The sequence below is a fragment of the Balearica regulorum genome, chromosome 5 (genome assembly GCF_011004875.1).
Source record: "Balearica regulorum gibbericeps isolate bBalReg1 chromosome 5, bBalReg1.pri, whole genome shotgun sequence".
NCBI lineage: Eukaryota > Metazoa > Chordata > Aves > Gruiformes > Gruidae > Balearica > Balearica regulorum.
Window position 1 is genome coordinate 30,453,294 of NC_046188.1, and position 22,362 is coordinate 30,475,655.

The 22,362-nt window shown below is 35.9% G+C and overlaps 1 protein-coding gene across 13 annotated transcripts in view; it reads left to right on the plus strand.

Annotated features, from left to right (window-relative positions):
• The window catches only part of HEATR5A (HEAT repeat containing 5A), a 67,605-nt gene that overhangs the window by 30,314 nt on the left and 14,929 nt on the right, over positions 1–22,362 (plus strand). For 7 of the 13 annotated variants that reach the window (XR_012835655.1, XM_075754023.1, XM_075754020.1 and 4 more), the window contains 15 exons: positions 1,002–1,101; positions 1,863–1,972; positions 6,017–6,180; positions 6,289–6,464; positions 7,868–7,973; positions 9,033–9,223; positions 9,679–9,838; positions 10,867–11,056; positions 11,624–11,793; positions 14,479–14,505; positions 16,366–16,504; positions 17,592–17,774; positions 19,246–19,485; positions 20,219–20,400; positions 22,136–22,204. Coding sequence is in view for 12 of the 13 variants with exons in the window: in XM_075754023.1 (XP_075610138.1) it covers positions 1,002–1,101; positions 1,863–1,972; positions 6,017–6,180; positions 6,289–6,464; positions 7,868–7,973; positions 9,033–9,223; positions 9,679–9,838; positions 10,867–11,056; positions 11,624–11,793; positions 14,479–14,505; positions 16,366–16,504; positions 17,592–17,774; positions 19,246–19,485; positions 20,219–20,400; positions 22,136–22,204 (2,207 nt within the window). In the remaining variant the exon portion in view is untranslated. The remainder of the gene's footprint in view (positions 1–1,001; positions 1,102–1,862; positions 1,973–6,016; positions 6,181–6,288; positions 6,465–7,867; positions 7,974–9,032; positions 9,224–9,678; positions 9,839–10,866; positions 11,057–11,623; positions 11,794–14,478; positions 14,506–16,365; positions 16,505–17,591; positions 17,775–19,245; positions 19,486–20,218; positions 20,401–22,135; positions 22,205–22,362) is intronic. The other 6 variants (XM_075754027.1, XM_075754026.1, XM_075754025.1 and 3 more) reach the window with 4 other exon arrangements.

Genomic DNA, 22,362 nt, shown 5'->3' on the forward strand with positions numbered 1-22,362 from the left:
AAGGCCCAAACCAGGGTACCTTCTGTTGTTTATACAGTCTGTTCTGTTTGGTAAATAGCAGTTCTGTTTCCTAATAGCTGACTTACTGTAAGCAAAATAGAATTGGAGAGTCAGTCAAACACAGCTGTGAGAGTGGGAAGACTCAGGTAAAAATTACAATAAGGAAGTTGCAATGCTCAGCCAGTAAAGAGTGCTGCATATTTGGCTGCTGGCTGGTATGTTGCAATTTTTCATCATGAAATATTGTGAATTTGGGTGTCCAAGGCATGACTCCAGTGATCTTTAAATACTTAATGTGTTTCAGTCATATACTAAAGGGTCCTTTGCATGGCAGAAACGTGAACCTTAGTACAGTGATCACCCCTCTCTCCCTCACTATTAAAATCTATCAGAAAATGTGGACTTCAATAGTAATTTCATTTTAGAACTAGCCTAAACAATTAATCTTTAAATATTTTCTTTTCCTTTTGGAAATAGGTCTTTAGTACTGTATATTCTCTTAATGCTTTCTGAACTACTAATTCAAGTTTAATTTTCTGTAAATAATGAAAAATACTTATGTATATATATTTCTTAAAGTACAGTACTTAAGCTAAATTTAAATAGAAAACTAGCAAAGTAAGCAGTAGGTCATCTGATCATCATCCTTCTGCCATTTTTTTTCTTTTTTTATCACAGAATTATCATGAAGTTGAGTTATATCCCGTAACTCAGTTCGTAACAAAAAGCAAAAAATGCTTACATTTATATATGCAATTAAAAGTCAGGGTATGAACATCAAAGCTGAGACACTAAACCAGTGCTTCTGTAAATATGACTTTTTTCATTCGAGATTTTTGTCAGTTTCTTAAATTATTGGCCAAAATGCCTAAATTTTTTTTTCATGCTTTCTTCTACTTTTAAATTACTAGTGAGGTAATAATGTGATTACTTCACTAATGTGATTTTTTTTCTTCTAGATATCTCACACTAAATAAGTTAAAATCCACTTCCTTTTCTAGCTATCAAAAGCTTTGTTTCCCATTGTGCTGGTCTTCTTACGGATGAAGTTGTTCAGAGACTACTTCTTCCACTCCCAAGTGCTGTTGATTTATTGACACAGTAAGTGCATGTATCAAACTCTTAAATGAGCTCTGGTTTTGAAAAGCTACAGAGTAATCTTCCTGTATTTGATTTAGTGCACTTTCTAAAGAACTTTCTTTTCAAAGTACAAAAATTAGAGTATAGAATGCAGCTGTATAGCTGAAGACTTTAGCTGACATAATATGTCTTGCAGATTCCAGTATCATTTAAAAAGATAGGGAAGAAATTATTGCATGCTTTTGTTAAATCAGTGGGTTTATTCTACTTTTTTAATCAAACATATGCATTTGTGTTTAAGCATGATCATTTTTTTATAAAATAAACTTTGAAGAATACGCTTGGACAAAAAGTTTTAGGGATGAGTATTTTTTATATTTAGATTCAGAGCTAAGCTGGAAAGAGGTTTTATAATTTTTAAATTTCTGCCTTCAGAATATGTAGTGATTTAATTTATTTAGGCTCTAAACTCAATTTTACAAAGATACATCCACAAAAGTGTTAATTGTAACAAATGCAGGTACAATTAAAGGCAATAGAAAGCCTTATTTATTTCTCTAGTATTAAATAAAAGTAATGACTGGGAATAGAGAACAGAGAGGTTCTGTCAGAACATGTGAAATGAATTGTTTTGCTTCTACTATTGGTAATGCAAATCAAAACTGTACTTATAATGTGTATAGATTTTAGAAGTATTCAGTAGAGTAGTACAAATGAAACCAGAGTGTTGCATGATGCTTCAAGTCTTTAATATCTCTGATGTGCTTTTTTTGTATTTTAAGGCTTTCTTCAATATATAAATCGTATGGAAATTCTTTAAAAACATCATCAACAGTTTTCAGACATAAACTTTATGAATTACTAGCAGTATTGCCTCCAAAGACCTATGAAGGTACGTATTTCCTTACAAAGAGATAGTTGTTAAAAATACCATAGGGTCACTTTTAAGATTTTGTTCAGCTAGCAAGGAGTAGTTCCACCTCTTCTAATTTGATGAAAGTGTAGTGAAGTCACTATTGTTTTGAAAAGCTAAAGTTTATGATCTTTTTTTCCCCCTCTCCTATTACAAATACAGTTTTGTCCTATTTTTAGTTGAAACTTGAAGATAGACAACCTTGCAATTTTAAACTACTTGAAGAACTGACTTGCTCTGATGCCTGTTTTACTTTCCATTGAATCTTAAGTCCAAAAGGTATAATCTTAGCATAAACCAATTGAATATAGTCTATTAAAATAATTTAGTTTAATTGCTTCAAGTTGACATGTATACTACAGATATATTAATCTGATCCTGTGCAGATTGTGGATAAAAAATTTGTATTTGAAAACAAATTTCAAAAAAATCTGTGGATAGGCTCACTTTTCTGTAGCAAAACATAACTAGTGGTATTGAAAATCTAATCCTCTAATCCAATAACTATGCACTGTAGTTAGCCAGATCTAACAGTTCAACTAAAACATTAAATATCTTTGTTGTCTTTAAATTGTCATGTAAATGTAGTTTGTCATAGGGTACTGTATGGACTGAAATAAGAAGTCAGAGTGTTTGACAGTTGTAAAAAGAAGTACAGGGTATTTCGTCAGGACAGGAAGAATATGGGCCCCAGCCTCTGAATTGGCTGTGTCCTCTGTATCGTGGAGAATCCTTACTCAAATAATCTGCTCCATCTAGTGGTAACTGCTAAGTGAATCTTCGTAAGGACAAATCCCTGACCTTTGCTTTAAAGCTGTTGCCACGTTAGAAGTCTGTATATAACATTTGAACCATAGTGTATAATATTCATTTGTGACTTGGACTTAAAAAACTGAAAATTACACCTCCATCCCTTACAGCAAGTTACTACTTTGGCTGTTTTATTACAGGGACAATGTTTTATAGACTACAGATATTTGGTGGTTTTGGTGATTTTTTGGTTGGTTTGGGAATTTTGCATATGGTCTAACTTTATTGAAAAATAGACAGTATTTTACAGTGTGACCTGTAAAGTGAATCTTGTGAGAGCATCCTAGCTGAAGATGCTGCAATCTAGTACCAATAAATAAAGAAAAAGCTTAAAAGGTTATAAATAAGCGGTCACCCTGCTGAAAGCTTTGTAAATAATCTTAGAATCAAACCGGTAATTTGGTAGTCTCCGAGTTGTTCACTTGTTTGTAAAACAGCAGTATGAGACTGGGGAAAGAATGAAAAGGCATATATTGCCAGAGCTTATTTTCAAGGTCTGTTATATATTTTAATATGTAAGTATGTATCATTTAGAAATGCAAAAAAAAGGTTTTAAGGTAAAGCTTGAGACAAATACCTTTATTTCCGTATTATTTCTAGTATGACAGCTTCATGCATGTGTCTTTGCAAATACTAGGGTTTTTTTAAAAATATTTGGAATACAATTGATGATTATGGAACAATATGATTATGGAACCCAGGGTGTTTTTTCAATGTCTAATTTTAGTCATTATCACTGGGAAGAATAGTAGGTGTACTCTTGTGTTGCACAGCCTTGGTACATGTTGCATGGCTTAGGGTGACAAACTATGAGAAGCTTTCTCCAGTTTATGGTTTTATTTTTTTTTTAATTTTCTTCGATCCGGGTAGTAAGCCAGAGGCTAGAAACATGCAAGTTGTTTCTTTTTGAGAAAATCAGTGATGGGGACATATACCAGGAGCTGTAACTCAAGCTTTTAGTATTTGCAAATAATGTGCAAAGCTTTTTTTTCTTTAGCAGAAGAGGAACAAAACAAAATACCAAGCAAAATAAATAGTTGAAAAGAGATTCTTTATTCATAGCTCCAAGCTTCTTTCTCGACTCAAACCTTTAGATTTCTGAGGCTGGAGACACTAGGACTTGTTTAGGCTGTGCTTGGTCCTTTCCTGCTCTCTTTTAGCTTCTAATGTTTCTCTTGCTGCTTTCTGTCACCAATAAAAATCAGTATCTGCTCAAACAGCAGAATTACGAAGACTTACTGTGAGTGTGCATGAGTAGTAGATGATTTTTTGCAGTATTTCAGAAATGACATATGAAAAGAATGTATTGGGTTAACTTGAACGTCAGTGAAAAACATTTAGCAGGTTCTATGTCCTGTCTTCCGTCATGTGTGAAGGATTAAGATTTTGCAATTTAGCTGATGCAAAGTATGAACTTGTTAAGCTGGGAAAAGCAGGTCCTGTTTCTAAGATGATCATGATTTATATTCGTGATCATTTTCACATGTCATTAGTTTTGGATGCTGATGTGCTCATGTTTTTGAGGCTAGAACTTTTATTTCCTGTGAGTTAATATAAAAATGTTAATTATTGTAATGTCCAATATGATAATTTCACACAAATCATTTCAGTAGTTTGAATTTTGATTATTAGATTTGTTGATGTTTTCTGTGGTCTGAAATTAATGTGTTTTGTCAGACAACTCATTAGGGTTCTTTTCATTCTTCAGTTTTTTGTGCTTGTTACGTTCCACTGTCTAAACCATAAAATTGAATACAAGCATTCACTTATCTTTCTTAATAGGATAAGATGAATAGCTAGAATGCTGGAACAGCATTCTGGCTCAAAATTTTGAACTGCTTTACATTGGGATAATATTATTTGACATGTTGAGGATGGCCAAGTGTCTTGGACTAAAATAAATGTTAATTTATTTAAAAATTGCTAAGTATCTCCATAAAATTCTATTTGAAAGCTGCTTTCATGGAAAGGGGATTTTTCAATTTCTTTTTATTGGCATCTGTGATAATTAATGAAAGAACAGTTTCTAGTTGTTGTTTTTAATTATTGTGTTTTTTAAAAAGACTTAATTTCTGTCCCTTTCACACACTTATCTGTGCATCTTGGAATATATTTGATAGTGCTAACCTTTTGCATTTAGATTTGACTTAAGCATTTTGGGAAAAATTATATACTTGCTAATTAGTTAGGGAGGCAGCTTAAGCAACAGATGCCTGCAGGGGAGAGAGGCTGATGGGGAGAGGAGTTTGAGGGGAAGGAGAGTGGAAGTCAGAACTTCTGTGTGTTGAAAAATTATAAGCAGCTTCAGTGCAAATGGGTAATTGTGTGATCATCTAACAACAAAACTGAATGTGAAGAACTGGATATGTGGACTTAAGCCCCCCCTTAATGGTGATATTTCCCAATTCATGAGCACTTGACTTTGCAATATTAATGCTCTGGAGGTAAAGTCTTATGTAATATTTGCATAAGGAGTGTGTATATTCTTGAAGATCAGTTCTGCAGTGTTTTTCAACACAACTTAATTACCAGATAAGCCAGACCTTTTTCATCACACGTGGTTCCACACTGGAAATGTTCTCTCACTGCAGGGACTGTTTTAATAACCTAAAATAGTCTGACTTGGAATACCTAATGTTGTTGTTCATGTATAATGCACAATCTTGTCTGAAATATTATTTACAAAAATACATGAAAAGTTTAACTGCCAGAGTAAATTATCATAATGTAACCTACAGTAAATTCCTCATGCATTGTGCAGCTTTTGGTGATTTATTAAACTTACGGATGTTTTAAATGACATCTGCTTGCCAAGTCCAAGTGTTCCTGCATGGTTATGTAATACATTCCACAGCATTAATTTTCAGGAAATTTGTAGTAGGAATATGTCTGTGCTTGTATCTGCCTTTTTTCCTCTACTTTAATTGTAAATGTAACTAAGTTGCTGTATTAGCAGTTGTATGGCATTATGCCTTCTGTAAAGGTAAAAGTCTCTGTTTTTTCAGCTTCTAGATTGCTGTTTGTGCTTAGTTTGCTTATCTTAGGTAGTGCTCTGTTGTTTCCCCTCTAGCGACTGTGTTCTCCAATTAACTGTTTGAAGACCTAAGAAAAACGTGAGATGGATGTAGCTATTTCAGTATAAATATCTTGCTCCCGTATTTACTTGTGGCAAGTAATTAAGCAAAAATTTTGAATATTTTTTTTAATTTAAAGGAAGCTTCTGTGCTGTTCTGAAGGAGTTAGTGGCTGACTTGACTGTCCCAGATAGCCAGATCGATGCCTCTACATTCTTGCTTCCACCCCTTTGTCATGAGAATGATCTCCTTTTACTTGGACCCTTACTGCAGGAGACTGATCACCGATTTATTGAAGAGCAGGTACTTTTTGATTTAGTATAATGGTGGTATTATGTTTTCATACAGTTCTAGTTATTTGGATCAGTGCTGGTTTTGACTTGGTCAAAAATGTGGCTTTTTTCCTTACAGCTCCTTTTAGGCAACAGTATAGCTGGTGGCAGTCTGGAGTATGACCCTTACTCAATTTATGAGAAAGTTGCAAAAGGTGATTCAGTACCTAAACCACTACCTCCTGGGTTGTCTGTTATCAGCGCAGCAACTCGTCTTTTTGGAGTTATGTTTTCCCATGTAGCAGAATCTCACAGGTAAAGTAGTAACTGCAACTGTTGGGGAATTTGGGAGATGCTAAAAGATGGTGACAGTGTTTGAGATTGAACACAGAAGAAAACAATTCTGGAAAAATAATGAATTGTGTAAGTGGATTCTGTAAACCATCTGAATAATATAATTCAGACTAATAAATTATTAGAATTTCTGTTTAAAGTTACTAACAATGAAAAGGCACATCCAGTAAGGAGATACTACACAATTATTATAGTGCTTAATACATAATTACTAAATGCCTTAGAACCAAAGAGGGACAAAAGGAGTAGGAAGCTGCAGTAAAATTGAACCCTTATGCTGCCTCATTCTTTATAAAAAGTGGATGGGAAGAAACAAGAGTGTGTGTCTTAACACGGTTCTGTCAAGGTACAAGAATGATTGAAAGGGATCTCAGACCTGTCTTGGCTTTGTGTCTGTGTGTCTATGTCTTCCTACTGCGTACATGGCTTTTTGGTTTGTTTCACATTTATAAGCACGCCGATTTCTGAGGCATGAAGTTCCTCAAGATTTTTGCATGCTGTTGTTTATTCTGTGTGCTGCTAGTAATTTTCTTGAATGCAGCATTAGAGCAAATCAGTTATTTTTAAATGTAACAGCTTTATATTTTCAAAGGCAACTGTAGTTAGAACATGGATCATGATCATTATAGGTAGTGATAGTTTTGTAATTTCTTGTAAGGGATGAGTGCTTAGCATGTGAGTCCTGAGTCTTGATGTCTTTGCTGCTTAGAATGCTTGGGATTTCGTGTAATCCTGAGGCAGCTGCTCGTATATGAGCATACCTGCCAATTCAGTTGCCTTATGCTTGATGATACGGTCTTCTGACTTGCATTTCCTTCCTTATTCTGTCTTCACAGACTGCTTTTTGCCTTTTTTTTTTGTGGGTGTTTTTTTTTTTTTTTTCTGTTTGTCTGGGCTTTTTGCCCATACTGTCACCAGGTTGCTAGTTGGTTTTCTTCACCTGTTTCTCAAGACTTGAACTAATTGCTGCAGATAACAGCATTTTCCTTTTCTTTTTCTTTTCCCTCCTCCTTTCTCCATTGTAAGCCAAAATGCAGCATTCCCATGCACAGTTCCTTTTAATAATATCTGTCTAATATTGCTTAGATATAAGTGATTATCTGTGAATTCATATGTTATAAGGAGACAAAGGCAAAAAGTTTTATGTTCGTAGAGTAATGATCTATTCTAATACGGAATACAAAATTTGTTGTTGTAGACAGGGATGGCAGTTGAAGGAAAATGCTGAAGAGTTAGAGTAATAGATTTGTTCCATCTCTGTTTCTATCATATATAGACTTTAAGTGTTTTAAAATAAAATAAAGAAACCTTGATTTGTTTCCTTAATTTTTAATTGTGTGGTTTCTTTTCTATTTTTGTTTAAGGCTCCAGGTGTTAGAACAGTTGTTGAATTCCATAAAGCAAACAAAAGGATCACGGCAACAAATAGTACAACTAAATGTTGTGTCAGCCTTTTCTACTTCCTTAAAGGTAAATCTCCCCTCCTTTGTTTCCCTCCTTTGTTTCCCTCCTTTGTTTCCCTCCTTTGTTTCCCTCCTTTGTTTCCCTCCTTTGTTTCCCTCCTTTGTTTCCCTCCTTTGTTTCCCTCCTTTGTTTCCCTCCTTTGTTTCCCTCCTTTGTTGTTTCTCTCTCTCTGTTACGAAAACACGGCATCTGTTGGTTCAAATGTGTTTACACAGAAGTTCTTATTTTGATTAACAGTCAAGGTGAAGATCAGTCCTGTTTTCTGTGATAATATATTTTTTGTGACGTCACACAAATGCTAAAGAGTCACAGTTTAATTTTTCCCTTTCTTTAATGTTAAAGGGTTAGGGAAACCGATTCTAGTACAACGTAGTATACGATCATCCATATTAGTGTCACTCAAATAGGAGAGAGATGGAAAAATTCTGTTTGTATCATTTCTGTCTTATCACTGTCTCATATTTCTTACTGTATAAATAAAAAAGTAACGATTCATAAAGTAATCTCGTAACTATCTGCTGTTTGTTGCTTTTCCCTGATGCTTTATTTGTATTTTCCTCTGTTTGTGTGCAGTTTTCATTCTTCCCTTCTTTGCTTTCTTCAAACTAAGGCAAAATGTTTTCAGAATAGGCAAGACCTTTCATTGTATGATATTTGTACTTGGGGCATAATTAATATGCAGTCCAGATAACTGCTGTAGCTTTTGCTCATATACTTTATTTGGACTGGGGTTTTTCTTTGTGTCATTATTCTGTTTTCACTGGGTTTTTTCTTAACAGTATTTCCTCAATTTTGTGCTAGTGTGTTGGTTTATTGTGTTCTAGTCCTGTCTACCCAGTATTTCTTCAAATCAGAATGTTGATATTATCATGTTATCCTACGATGTACACTTATCTGGAGTTAGACTTCTGACTCACAAAACAGCAAATAAAAATAGAGGAATTCCTCAGATAAAAGGGGAAGACGACCTTCTGCAGATCTTGTGATTTTTGCATGACAGGCAGAAAAACACATTCTGATTACTGTACTGGCTTGCTGATCAATATATTTGATACCTATTTTTAGCACTTGGCTAACTGCAAGGGAAGTTTAGGTCCAGAAGAAGTTAGGAGGTCTGCCCTGACATTGGTAATGGGTGCCTTGGAAAGCAATAATCCACTCCTGAGATGTGCTGCTGCTGAGTGTTTGGCCAGATTGGCACAGGTAGTTTCTGACAGTGCCTTCACTGCTGGATTAGCACAAGTCAGTTTTGACAAGTAAGTTCAAAAAAACCATGGTAAGTTACTGGTCGAGTTTGTAAAAATGTTTGAGAAATCTACCTGGCCCCTATTATGTTAATAATCTTTAAAAGTTGATTTCCTTCATGAATTTGATGTCACTTCAGGAATTAACAGGAAAAAGCACTGCCAGAGTTGTGTGTGTATTTCTTAGTTTTGCTGATCTTTAAGAATATTGTCTAAGTAAGCATGTGGACTTTGAAATAAATTTAACTGGCTGCTGTTCTAGCAACATCACTTAAGTATATCTAAAATATTTTTGGTACTTCCTTCAGATAAGAGATGATAAATGAACTTAGAATTTTGGCAATATAACAATACCTAATGAAATATTTTGCTGATTATATGCTATAAATTCCATTTGTAGATGTGCTTACTACATAGTATCAGTCTTAGTGATTACACTAACAGCTTTCTTTCCTTTTAATTGATAGGCTAAAATCTGCTAGGGATGTCGTATCAAGAACAGGTCATTCTTTAGCTCTGGGATGTCTGTATAGATACCTAGGAGGAATAGGTTCTACTCAGCACCTGAATGCATGTGTTGGAATCCTTTATACTTTATCTCAGGACAGTACTTCTCCTGATGTACAGGTACTTGTCACTTATCTAAAAGTGCTATATTACAAATAAACTGATTTATTTTCCAGAGTATAAGTTTTTTTCTTGTGAGAGTAACACTTCACAACCTCTCAGGTGATGGCTGGAGTGCAAAGGCAATGAAAACCATAGCCACTGCTCGAAATCCACCTTCCAAGCAAGAACTATGATGAGATATGGGAGGCTCTTGTGTAATGATCAATGAGGCTGATAAGGCTAAGATATGCTGGCTTCAGAAACAATATCTGATGCTTCAGGAATTGATTAATTTCACATTCACCTATACCTTGACTAGATAATACCTAGGTTTTTTTGTTCGTGTCAGTTTTTGTCTCTGCTATGATGTTTACCTCACAACATTTTTTGTTGAATGGTTATGTAGTAAATAACAGGGATTTGTAGCTTGAATGCTGTAGGACTTGGTGAATATACTTCCTCGAATAAGGCAAGGTGTTTTGAAGACTAATTCAAATTATTTCTCTGCAGCTAAAACTGTTATCTGTCAGAATAGCTTTAAGATGTATTCAATGTATTCCATGTAATTGTCTTAATCTCAGTTAAAGAATTTTTTTAAGCTTTATCTACAATATCTTCTCTTTACACAGAGAAGAACTGTATGTTAACATGAAATGAATGTGGCCTTTGGTGCAAAGTAACTGAGACTAAAACAACACGTTGTTTCAGCACCTCTGTTGTAGTATTTTTTTCATAATTCTCTTGTTCTTGCACATGGAACAAGAAGAAATTTTACACAGAGTAGAATGTATATGAGGAATAATAATCATTATTAAATTATTTTTAGAAGGAACATATAGTTCCTTCTAAAATACTCAGAATAGTTTATTAAGCATTAGGTTCTTAAAGTTTCTTTCTGTAACCTCTCCGTTTGTCCCTTTGGAACCGAAAAGTGCAACTTTTATTACACTTAATTACCAAATTTCACTTGAACTATCAATTTTTAAAAAGATCTTATGTTTATTCTATCATATAGACATTACATGACTGCTGCTCTTATTTTACAGGCATGGGCACTACACTCTCTGTCACTGATAGTAGATTTAGCTGGCCCCTTGTATCACGTGCATGTGGAACCTACCTTATCTCTTGTTCTCATGTTGTTGTTGACTGTGCCTCCTGCTTACGCTGAAGTTCACCAAAGCCTTGGGCGCTGTTTAAATGCACTTATTACCACGCTGGGCCCTGAGTTGCAAGGTATGCAATATACAGCAGTGTCAGCTTTGTTTCATTTAGCAACAGAATTGCTAAACGTTGTTTGAATGTGTAATTCAAATTTTATCCACAAATAAGTGCATACTAAGGGTTTTTTTTCCTCATTGTAAGACAGTATTTCACAGGTCATGAGTTTATGCAATCAAGATGACATGGCTGCTCGTTTTCAAAAAATAGTGTCTCTTTTTGACATCTTTTCCTCTGTTTGAACTGGTTCTCCAAGCCTTGCCTTGGGCTGAAAATTCTTACATTTAGCATGGAAAGAGAAGATATTCATATTTCAAGAGTTAGGAGCCAGTCTATGATGCAGACATTTAAAATGTCCATCTAAATCAACTTTTAGATACCTGGACGCTGAAATTTCTACAGAGCTATGTGACCGTTACTCATTGATATCAGAGTATAACACAGATATAGAATGTATCCTTCCAGAGGATGAGAGTTATGGGTGGCTTGGGAAAAAGACAGGTTATCATGTGTTTTTTTTTTAAAAAAAAAAGTTGATGTTTTGAAAACAAAAATCAAACCCCTTTTTTCTTCTGAATATAGGCAGCAGTACGACAGTTTCAGCCTTAAGAACTTCCTGTCTCCTGGGCTGTGCAGTGATGCAGGATAATCCCGACTGCCTTGTTCAGGCTCAAGCCATCTCTTGCCTTCAGCAGCTTCACATGTTTGCTCCTCGACATGTCAACTTGTCTAGCCTTGTAAGCTCCCTATGTGTGAGTATACGTTTACTAGTCTATATCCTTGTATTTTAAAAGATCTTGTTCAGAAACACTTAAAAAATGCAGATGCTTCTTTAGCCAGAGAAACTGATCATTATGTAGGGGTGAGGTGTTTCATATCCTCCTGCAGGCAAGTATTTTCTTTTTTTTTTTTGTTCATGTTTTCCCTCAGTTTCTGCTTTCCTTTTACAAGATTAGGACATTCTGTAGAAATCTTGGCCTTCTGAACTGCTTGCAAGTGCATTCTGCTACTCTTATTGAGGCCAGTTGTCTGGCAGGATATATCATCCATTGCAACTTTGTGCTGGATTTTTACCAGCTATTTTATGTTGGCCAGTATTTTTCCTCTGCTGCTTTCTATGTCTTAGGTGAAGGATTGATTAAAAAAAAAATTGTGTGTATGAATTACTGAGAATTGTTTTGTTTGGTTTGGGTTTTTTTTTTTTTCCATGATGGTGAAAAATTGTAGATTTTTCTATTTTGTAATTTCTGTAGCACTAAATGCTTCAGTGTATTGATGTCTTGGCAGTCAGTATAAAAATTTCTGACACTTACATAGGTAACAGTCAAACTAGGTCTTTGGAAAAAAACAAACAAAACTCTGTTTCAGCCCTATTTGACAAAGAGGTGGTGGTGGGGGGTTGTTAGTTTGCTGGGATTTTGTTTTGGTTTTTTTCCCAAAAGTCTCTCTATCTTTGAATATCTGGTGTTCCCAAACGCTTTGTTCTATGAAGAACTGGAACTCATCTGAAGTGTTCTTTCTTTTAAAATATACCAGCTATAATTTTTCTCTTCTCTGGGTAAAACACAGTTTTTCTTACATTGATAAAATCACAACAAGCCATATAAGACACTGTCCTGCTCAGAGGATGTATTAGGATTTGGGGTCATATGTAAGTCCACGTACAATGTAATCTCTCTAACTAATAGCAAGTACCTACTAATAACGAGGATGTCGTGATAAAGTTGTCTTGTCTGTATGATATTACTGATTTTTATTGTTTTTACAAATTGTCTCAAAGTACTTCATACAGTACTTCATGAACTTTATGATAATTAATTAAGAAGCAGCATGGCTCTTCGCTCAAGTGTATGTGTGTTTCTGTGCATCTGTGCACATGTGCACGTTCACCTGTGAACCCCAGAAATGATTGTGAGCCTCATGGGGGACGACTCCACCATAGTCAGTGGCCTTACGTGGAGGAACTTTTCTCATTCTCATGAACTTGTTACAGAACTACAGCCAATGTTGCTGATACTGACAATTCAGTAAATATCAATACATCTCTCCAGAGTGTCATAAACAAAGAAGGTTTGAATGTGTGCTTTGCAGGTCTCCAAGAAGATTGTTGCACAGGCAGACTTCTGCATTTGTAAAACTCACCATCCATCCATGTAGTTTCCACCCACTAAATCACAATCTCGCTAGGGAAGCACAATAAACTATTGGACTGGACCTGAAATCTGCTCTTGACTCTGTTGTTGGCTTGCAAGGTGACCCTCAGCAGGGCATTCTCCATGAGTTTAAATTTCTGCAAGTGGAGAACAAGGTGTGACTGTCCTTTGCAATGCATTTTGAAGTCTTAAGGGGAAGTAGAATAAAACAGCTGGGCACTAGATACGGTGGATATTCACCACTGCATTCTTTATTTAAGGCAGAAAGACAGGAGGGGCAAAGAATCTGTGGTCAGATAAGTGATCTTTTCCCTTTCTGTCCATAGAAACATGAATTCTCACTCATAAAATCTCAAAAACAAATGTGCAAATAATTATATTTTTTTTAGTAACATTTGAACCAACTCTCCTCTCTACCCTTTTTCCCCAAGGTTTCCAGAAAATTTCTGTCTTCAAACTTGCCTTTTTAAGATTCTGAAATAGACTTTTTCTTTTCTTTTTTAAATAAATGTAGCATTAGGCATGCCAACACAATTGCTGTAAGCAGCTGCAAGCTGCCTCCTCCACCTGTCTTCCCACCCCCTAGAGCATGATGTGGTTCTGGTCCCCAAAGCATTAGACCGTTGAGTTTGTGACTATGCTAGCACTAACAAAACATGACTTGGGCAATGCATACCCAACTTCACTGGTTCGTTTTTTGGTTTTGTTTTCTTTTCTTTTTAATTGTGTACATGTGCGTGTCATTACCTAGCTTCCCTTCTTCAGCTTCTAAAAGTATTCTTTGTGTGTCAATTGGATCTTTTCTCACTGGGCTTTGCATCTAACAGTAACGCTTATCCTGTCAGTTAAATTCTTGGCTCCAGCGGAATAGAAATTATATGCTTTTAATCGTGTCTAATATTAAAGCTAACTTATGTGAGCACAGACTTCTAAAGAGCTTATCTGTGCAAGTTTATGATTAGTGAACACTGGTTTTCAACTGCAAGACGTTAAAGATATTTTGCAACACAATAGGTATACAATGTCCGTAACTATGCTGCACTGTTGTCTTGGTACTGTTTAAGTCCTAATTTTAGGGGCAGCTGGCTTACAACTGAAGTGTGTTCAACATTAAATATTAGATAAATGAACTAAGCAAATTGGGGTTTTAATATGTTTGAGATAAGATTCTGAATTTTAATATATGCTGAATTTACATGTAATGGTCTCCATGTGTGGTTGGTATCACTGTGGTATCTATATTTTGGTTTTGTCATGACTGGTTTGTCATTTGTTTTTGTGCAGGAAATCTTGTTGGATAATTCTGTGTTGGTAGGTCCATGTGCCTTGTTAATCCTAAACTTTTGCAGTTTGCAGTGGTGTTTTTTATTTCATCTTTTACCTCTTCATTTTAACCATTTTAATGTAATGTCTTTTAGCATGTCAAGTGACACTTGATTGTCATCCTAACCAGACTGTTCCTAACTTTCTGCAGATGGTAGACATACATTTCATTTACGTGCTTAGTGAAGCATCATTTTATTTTTAACATGTTAAGAACAGAAAGGGAACTGTTTATTCATTTAAGTTTTTACGTGGTGCTTGCATTTTGTGTCTGTTATTTTGTTATTTAGTCCTGTCCCCTGCTTAGAATGTGGGAGAATGAGAGAGATGAAAAATGCGCGTCTTGCATTATTCAGTAGCCTGAATTGGATCCTCTGGTTTTCCCTATTAAAAATGAGCACGCAATGTATGCATGTCCAACTTGCAGTAGAATGCGTAGCCTGCTTGCATAAATGTTGCATTAAAAGCCTCACTTGTTGTTAAGGTTTCAATTAAAGTATCTTGCAGATAAACTTATTGAGTCAGGTTTATTTTCTTTAAGAACAATTATGCAGAGAGTGTATGTTTGTGTGTATTAAATATGCAATTCTGAGTATTTTAGATTCACGTGCATGCATAGAAATTCCGAAGATGAAGCTTAGTTTTGTTAATTTAACAAAGCTGAAATTCTGTATCACTTACTCTTTTTTGTCCTTAAGTTGTTCTTTTTAACTGTATACTAACTAATACATATTAGCCATTTTGACTGACCTGTTGCTGACAAATAAGGAGCATGACCTTACTGCAAAGTTTCCCTGCATCAGAGACTCAGCTCTGTGTATTTTAAGGATGGTGACAGCTAATGGTGCACGATTGCTTAGTTGTAGAGAATATTTTTTTTGATGAGAACTTAAGCTTAGTATAAAAGAAGTTGCATAAATATTGGTGTAGCCATCTCACCTGGCCATACAGCTGGTTCATTTTATCTTTGGGATCCCCTTCAGAATGTTCTTAAAATTGAAAACAAATAAAAATGAGAAAGCTCCACTGTAACAAAAAAACCTCGAGGCTATGTCTTGGGTTTTTTAAGTGTTTTTTTCTTTGTTCCTGTAATAATGAATCTGTTACTATGTATTTTTCAGCACAAAAAAACCCAAATGCTGGCCTCATGGTGTTAAAATATGGTGATGCTATAAACTTCTTTGATAGAAACTGCTCAGGAGAGCTGATTTGTCTCAGTGTGATACATTCACCAGTAACTCTCACCCTTCCTCTCACCTTCTCTAAAACATAATTTAAAGCAATCGGAGTATATAATTTTTTTTGCAATGAAATTGCAGCAGTGTTCTCTTTCCCCTTTCTTTTAAACTTCCTTTCATGCATGGACTTCAGATTTACTAAAGCCTGATTGACTGTCTCACCCTTGATTACATTGGCATTTCTCTAGTTACATATGAGGATGAGTTGAGGAATTTTCTCTAGTTCTGAGTTTTCAAGACCATTATATGTACCCTGTACTCAAAGAATAGAGTTAATTGTTCAGTGAGACCACGATTCAGCTGTCGTTGAAGTTAATAGGGGTCTTTCTACTGATATTGGTGGGAGTTGGGTCTGGCCCCAAACCAGTCTTATGAGTTACCTTTGGAGAGAAAATGTTAGAAGTACTCATATGTTAAAATTGATTACAGGAGTTGCAAAATGTTTCATTTGGGGTTTAAAAAAAAAAAGCTGAGCAAAATAGCATTAATTACATGCTTACTGATATCCCAGATTTGTCATAACTGCAATTGTTGAGAAAATACCGGCCTTACTGAGGTATTGCTGTAACGGTTTGTTAGCCATCTTACTGTTTTTTCTTGCGTGTTTCAGGTGAATCTCTGTAGCTCATACTTACTGTTGAGACGTGCAGTGGTAGCTTGCTTACGTCAGCTTGTGCAAAGAGAAGCTGCTGAGGTATCAGAATATGCTGTCGCATTAGTTAAAGAGAGCAGAGAAGATTTCACTCCAGGTAACGTATTGAAGTTTTGAGAGCAAAGTGCTTGACGCATTGACAGTGAATTTTAAACACACTCTGCTATGGGTGTGAAAACTTTGCTACATTCTTGAAATTTTTAGCTGAAATAGGTTTTCTGCTTCAGTTCTCTGTATAGTACCAAATTATGAAAGCATCCAAACCCTTTCTGAGTGGTAAAATGAAGATACTATTGCTTTTCATATATTTTAGATAGAAAGGGTCACTAAATAAGAAAATGCAAGTGGAGTTCAGGGAAACCTAAGTCTATCTAGCCAGTAGCTGTTGTAGTAACTGCTTAACACATAAATCTCTTCTTAAATTAAAATTCTGTCATTGAGGGAAGGAGCACAAAGCCTGTTGAAGAAAGTTTCTGTTGATCTCTTTGGAGAAATAGTAGAGCTAGGGTCCCTAGAATTTTTAACTTCCTAAAGGTTTGGGGGTTTGGTAAAAGGCCTGAGAATAATCGCTGTTTCATCCTAATATGCCTTCCTGTGAGGGGATGGTGGTAATAAATGATTTCACTTTGGATTTCAATTCGAGCTCATTTGGAAATTTTCAGAAATCACAGACTATAGCCATTTTGTAAAAATGCTGATTTTTAAAATTGGTAATATTTGGCAAATAAAAGTTGGTCATTGTCATTTAACAAATTATTTCCATGTGTCTGGTTTTGAGCTTTGTTGGAGAATAATTTTAACTTTCCTTTCAAGTCAAGACATTGTTTTAGAATTACCTTATGAGTTGGTGTGATGAATCAGATGGCCAAAGATTATTTTTTTCAGGAGTTCAGATGCTACGGTGATGGTAATGCTGTAAAATTCAGAGCAGGATTTCCACCCCCCCACCCCCCCGGGGTAACTTTCTTCCTGTTATTAGTATGTTTCTTTAAAAGTTCAAAGTTTGTTTCGTACTCAGATAATTTAGATATGGTATTAAAGCAATTAATACTGTTATTTCAAAATAATTTCAGGGCTAGACCCTTGTTCACAAGATACTCTGCGTGCAACCTTCAGTGGGGTTTCTGTGGTCATTAGTGCAGTTTTGTGATGTACAGCATTCAGCTCACCAACTTTGTTCTTAGCAGGTGTTAACATCAGAGAAATAGGCCTGGAGGGGGCATTGCTGGGCTTGCTGGACAAAGAATTGGATCAAAGATTGTGCCAAGATATCAAAGAGACTCTGACTCATATGCTTACTTCAATGGCAGTTGAAAAGCTCTCTTTTTGGCTGAAGCTTTGTAAAGATGTTCTTGCTGCCTCAGCTGGTAAGTCCGAATACACTGTAGTTAAGAACACAATGAAAATAAGGCCTGCAGCAGTACAGTATGTCGCTGGGGGAAAGTATTCTTGTTTCTTGGATGTTTGACGTTTATGAAGTGTATCGTCCTTCATATTGAAACATTAGACTCTTTAACTCAGCTCTTTCAGAAGGAATATGACTTTCTCCTTTCTGATTGCCTTTTCTCTGGATAAAGTTTTTGTAAACATTTTAGTATGTCTTGCTTGTTCATATTCTTGTTGATTTATAGTCCTAATGTTAACTTATTTCTATATCAGAAATGGAAATGCAGAATACATTTGAGCTTGTGGGTCTCTCGTAGGTGCAATTATCTACAAGAAAAATACTCAGACCATCTCTTCTATTAATAACAGGAATGATGCAGACCTACTATATCATAATGAAACTCCTAAGAAGCAGATAAAATTAATTACTGTGCTGAATATTGGGAGGGAGGAGAATTTCTTTTCTTTCACCTGCAGTGCAGGAGGAAAACTTCTTGGATTTAGATTTTTTTGGATAGGTACTAGCTTCTAATGTGTCGCACTTATTTTAAACGGGTTTTGTGTTGGTTTTTTCTTCTTTCACTGCAGTTCTTCATTTACTTTCATGGTATTGATCTTGTCTTCCAGCAAGTTATATCAACCAAATGCAGACAGTTTAGTTATATTTTATTTTTAACTCTATGTCCTGGTTTCAGCTGAGAGGGTTAATTTTCTTCATAGTAGCTAGTATGGGGCTATGGTTTGGATTTGTGCTGGAAACAGTGTTGATAACACAGACATGTTTTTTGTTCTATGGACCTATTGTTGAGCCGTGCTTACACAGAGCCAAGGACTTTTCTGCTTCTCGCACTGCCCTGCCAGCGGGATGGCTGGGGGTACACGAGGAGTTGGGAGGAGACACAGACAGGACAGCTGACCCAAACTGACCAAAGGGATATTCCATACCATATGATGTCATGCTCAGTTTATAAGGAACTTGGGGGAAGAGGAGGGACTGGGGAGGGTGGCGGCATTTGGAGTGATGGTGTTTGTCTTCCCAAGTAACTGTTAAGCATGACAGAGCCCTGCTGTCCTGGAGATGGCTGAGCACTGCCTGCCCATGGGAAGTGGAGAATGAATTCCTTGCTTTGCTTTGCTTGTGCGCGCAGCTTTTGCTTTACCTATTAAACTGTCTTTGTCTCAACCCACGAGTTTTCTCACTTTAACTTTTCCAATTCTCTCCCCCATCCCAATGGGGGGAGTGAGCGAGCAGCTGCGTGGTGCTCAGCTGCCGGCTGGGGTAAAACCACAACACTCTAGCATTTACTTTAAGACACCAAGGTTGAAGGGAGTCATAGTGAGTTGGAGGCTAGAGGTGGACTTTGAAGAGATTTCCTCATGAGTCCTTCTGTAGTTTTCAGTTACTGTAAGAAAGAATATTACATTGTTTTTTCCCCTGTGTCCTAAATACAGATTTCAATACAGTAGCTTCAGTAGACACCACTCAGGAAGAGGAAACTGCCAAAGTGGATGATGCGTCTGTATTAACATCTGACAGCGATGAGAGGTTCCATCCTTTCAGTAATCCACGATGGTCTACCAGAGTTTTTGCTGCAGAGTGTGTTTGTAAAATTATAAGCCAGTGTGAAAATGCAGGCAGTGCACATTTTGACATAACTTTGGCTCAGGAAAGAAAACAACGTGATTCAAGAGGTATGTGTTAAGCACTGAAAGAATTTCACATAATGCAAAATGTGCTTAAAATAAATGTAAGCTGTTTGCATCTTCATTCATTCATTGTTGTTTGTAATCGTTGAAACCTTTATTTACTCTAATTAGAAGCCTATATTTATTAATGTGTAGAGCAATTTTTATTTGCCAAAATACTGGCATATCACTGCAGCATTGACACTCACTTTCCTGGTTAGAGTACCATGGCATATGCGTAGGAAGCCATTGTTTCTGCATAAGCATTGGTAATCAGAAGTGATAGCTGACACCAGCCTACATCACACTTTGGTATCTGCGAGAATGACTAAAAAACTCCACTTTTTTCTTTCTGTAATTTGCATAGTTACTACTAGAAACATGGTGCCAATTTTCAGTACTGGTTTATGTTTATCTGAAGGTGTTTTCCTCAAAACTCTTTTTTTTAGAAAAGCTGCCTCATATATAAAGATATTTATGCTTCATTCTAAGTACTTTTTTTTTTTTTGCATTCAAATGGAAAGGAGCCTAGATCAGCTAACATAAGATGTCCAAGAAAGATTGTTGTATGTAAGATTCTTGTATGTGTAAGCTGCCTTAAGTGAATCCTTGATGTGTGGTAAGGTAGAATGTAAAATGTACATTTTGAAAATGTTGGGAGCAGTCTTATAAAATATATTATGTTGAAATCTAAATTCAATAAAACTATTTTCTCTTTTAATTTCTGTTTTCTCTTCAGATGATTTTTTGGTATTGCATTTAGCTGACTTGATCCGTATGGCTTTTATGGCTGCCACAGATCACAGCGATCAACTTCGTCTTTCTGGGCTTCAAACATTGCTAATTGTTGTTCGGAAGTTTGCAGCTGTTCCAGAACCGGAGTTTCCAGGGCATGTAATTCTGGAGCAATATCAAGCCAATGTAAGCACCATTGCTAATAATTTAGAAAAGTTTAGAGTTACAGTATAAGAAATTCACTTTTTGCAGAGCGTAGTGTTAGGTTTGGGTTTCAGTTAGGTTGTTACTGAAATTATGATTAATTTCTTCAGACATTACTGCCTTAGAAAGCATCTTTTCAGTTTGTGTATCATCTTTTAGCCCCAAAGTTTTTCAAGTTTCAGCATTTTTCCCTCTTCCCTATTTGAATACCACAAAAAGAAAATAGAATACTTGAAGGATTTTTTTGGAAAGCATTGGTTTCAAAGTGTGAAGTACTGCAAGAAACAGGAACAACTGTCATTTAAAACTCTGCTTAGAAGTAAGTAGCCTTGCACACCAGAGGTCACACTAGGAGATCTTGGTCAATGAATAAGCTAGAGTTAAAAGCATGGATTGTAGTCACAGCCTCTATTTCAGTTAAGTCTTGGTTGAGACTTACAGAAAAGATGTTCTGATTGTTTTGCATTCCAGACTGCACTTGTGTTAAATATGACAGGCAGCTGCGTGAAGCCTCATTTGTCTCCCCTTCTTCAGTTTCTGGCAGGCATTGAATAAGTCAGATCACTTTTTCTCATAGAAATGGAAAGATCCTGACACTGAGGACATCCTAACCCACTTTGATCTTGCTTTTGCCATTAGAATTCTATTCTACTGGCACTTCTTTGTGGAAAAGAAGTGCCTTGATCTAGTCTGGAAGTACCAAGGGAAAAAAATACACCATCTGTCCTTGCTGTCCAAAACCATCAAGCAGGTCAGAAGTAGAGCTAATAATTCTTCTTTTAACCTTCACTACCGTTAAAATGTTTCTGCTAAACTATGCATAGATCTTATCAGCTGTTTCATAGAAGTTGAAGAGATGTGAAGCAGTTAAATAACCAGTCTTTTTCTTGTCAATTTTTTTCCCCATAACAATAATCAGAAAGAGATGGATATAGATTTTCTGGACTTAAGTAATGTTTTCCTGAAATCTTGTTCAGAAGTTCCTAAAATGAAGTCTGAGTTTTAGGGGGTCGTAAAAAATTGTCATTAATTATCATTAAAAACAACTCTTTTTCACTTATTTTCACAAACTTGTATCTGTGGTACTTGTACTACACTTTCTACTTTCATCCCAATGAGCATCAGACTCAAGTTTGCGTTTTCAGGTATCAGCTAAAGCAGCAAGGGAAATTTTCATTAGCCTTTAGTGAAATAGCTTGCAACAGTGAGAGTAGGTTAAAATCTTTGCAATCTGATAAGTACATGTTCATGTGTTCTTTATTAAGTGAATGGAGTGTTTGCTGTCCCCTTCTTTCACTTTGCAAAGTTGACCAACTTCAGCTGTTTGTTTCCTTAAGTCTGTATTTGTTCTGAGTAAGGAAATGTCACTCATTAGGTGTCTTGCAAGTTTTTCATGGTTTGGAACATTGTTTTTTCTTTTGAGGGCTACTCATCAAGTCAAGAGTTCAGGAAGGAAGAGGTTTCTGTTTCAGTTTTAGACTGCGCAAAAAATAGAATCAACTTTGAAGAGAACCATGTCTTCAGTGTAAGCAAAACAAAACAATAAAAGTATGACTGCAACTATCTCCCTGCTCTTTAACCTCACTGAAACAGTCTGTGGAAAAATGAAGAGGAAGCTATGCTTTATAAAGGAAAACTGCAACAAAGCCTGCTTATGAAAAGTAATTATTCAGTTAATTGTTCACTATGTATTAAATGTTGTATAACTTCTCTTTAGGTTGGAGCAGCACTTAGGCCTGCCTTTGCTCCTGAAACTCCTCCTGATGTCACAGCAAAAGCATGTCAGGCAAGTGTTGAAAGTCAGAAGTCTTAGGTAATAGACCCTCTGAAATTTTCTTTTTGCGTGATACACCACACAAGAAAAAGGAAATAAATCATCTAGACTCAAATCCTCAGTGCACGCAAAATGTCACCCATGTTACCTCTATATTGGAACAGCTCAAA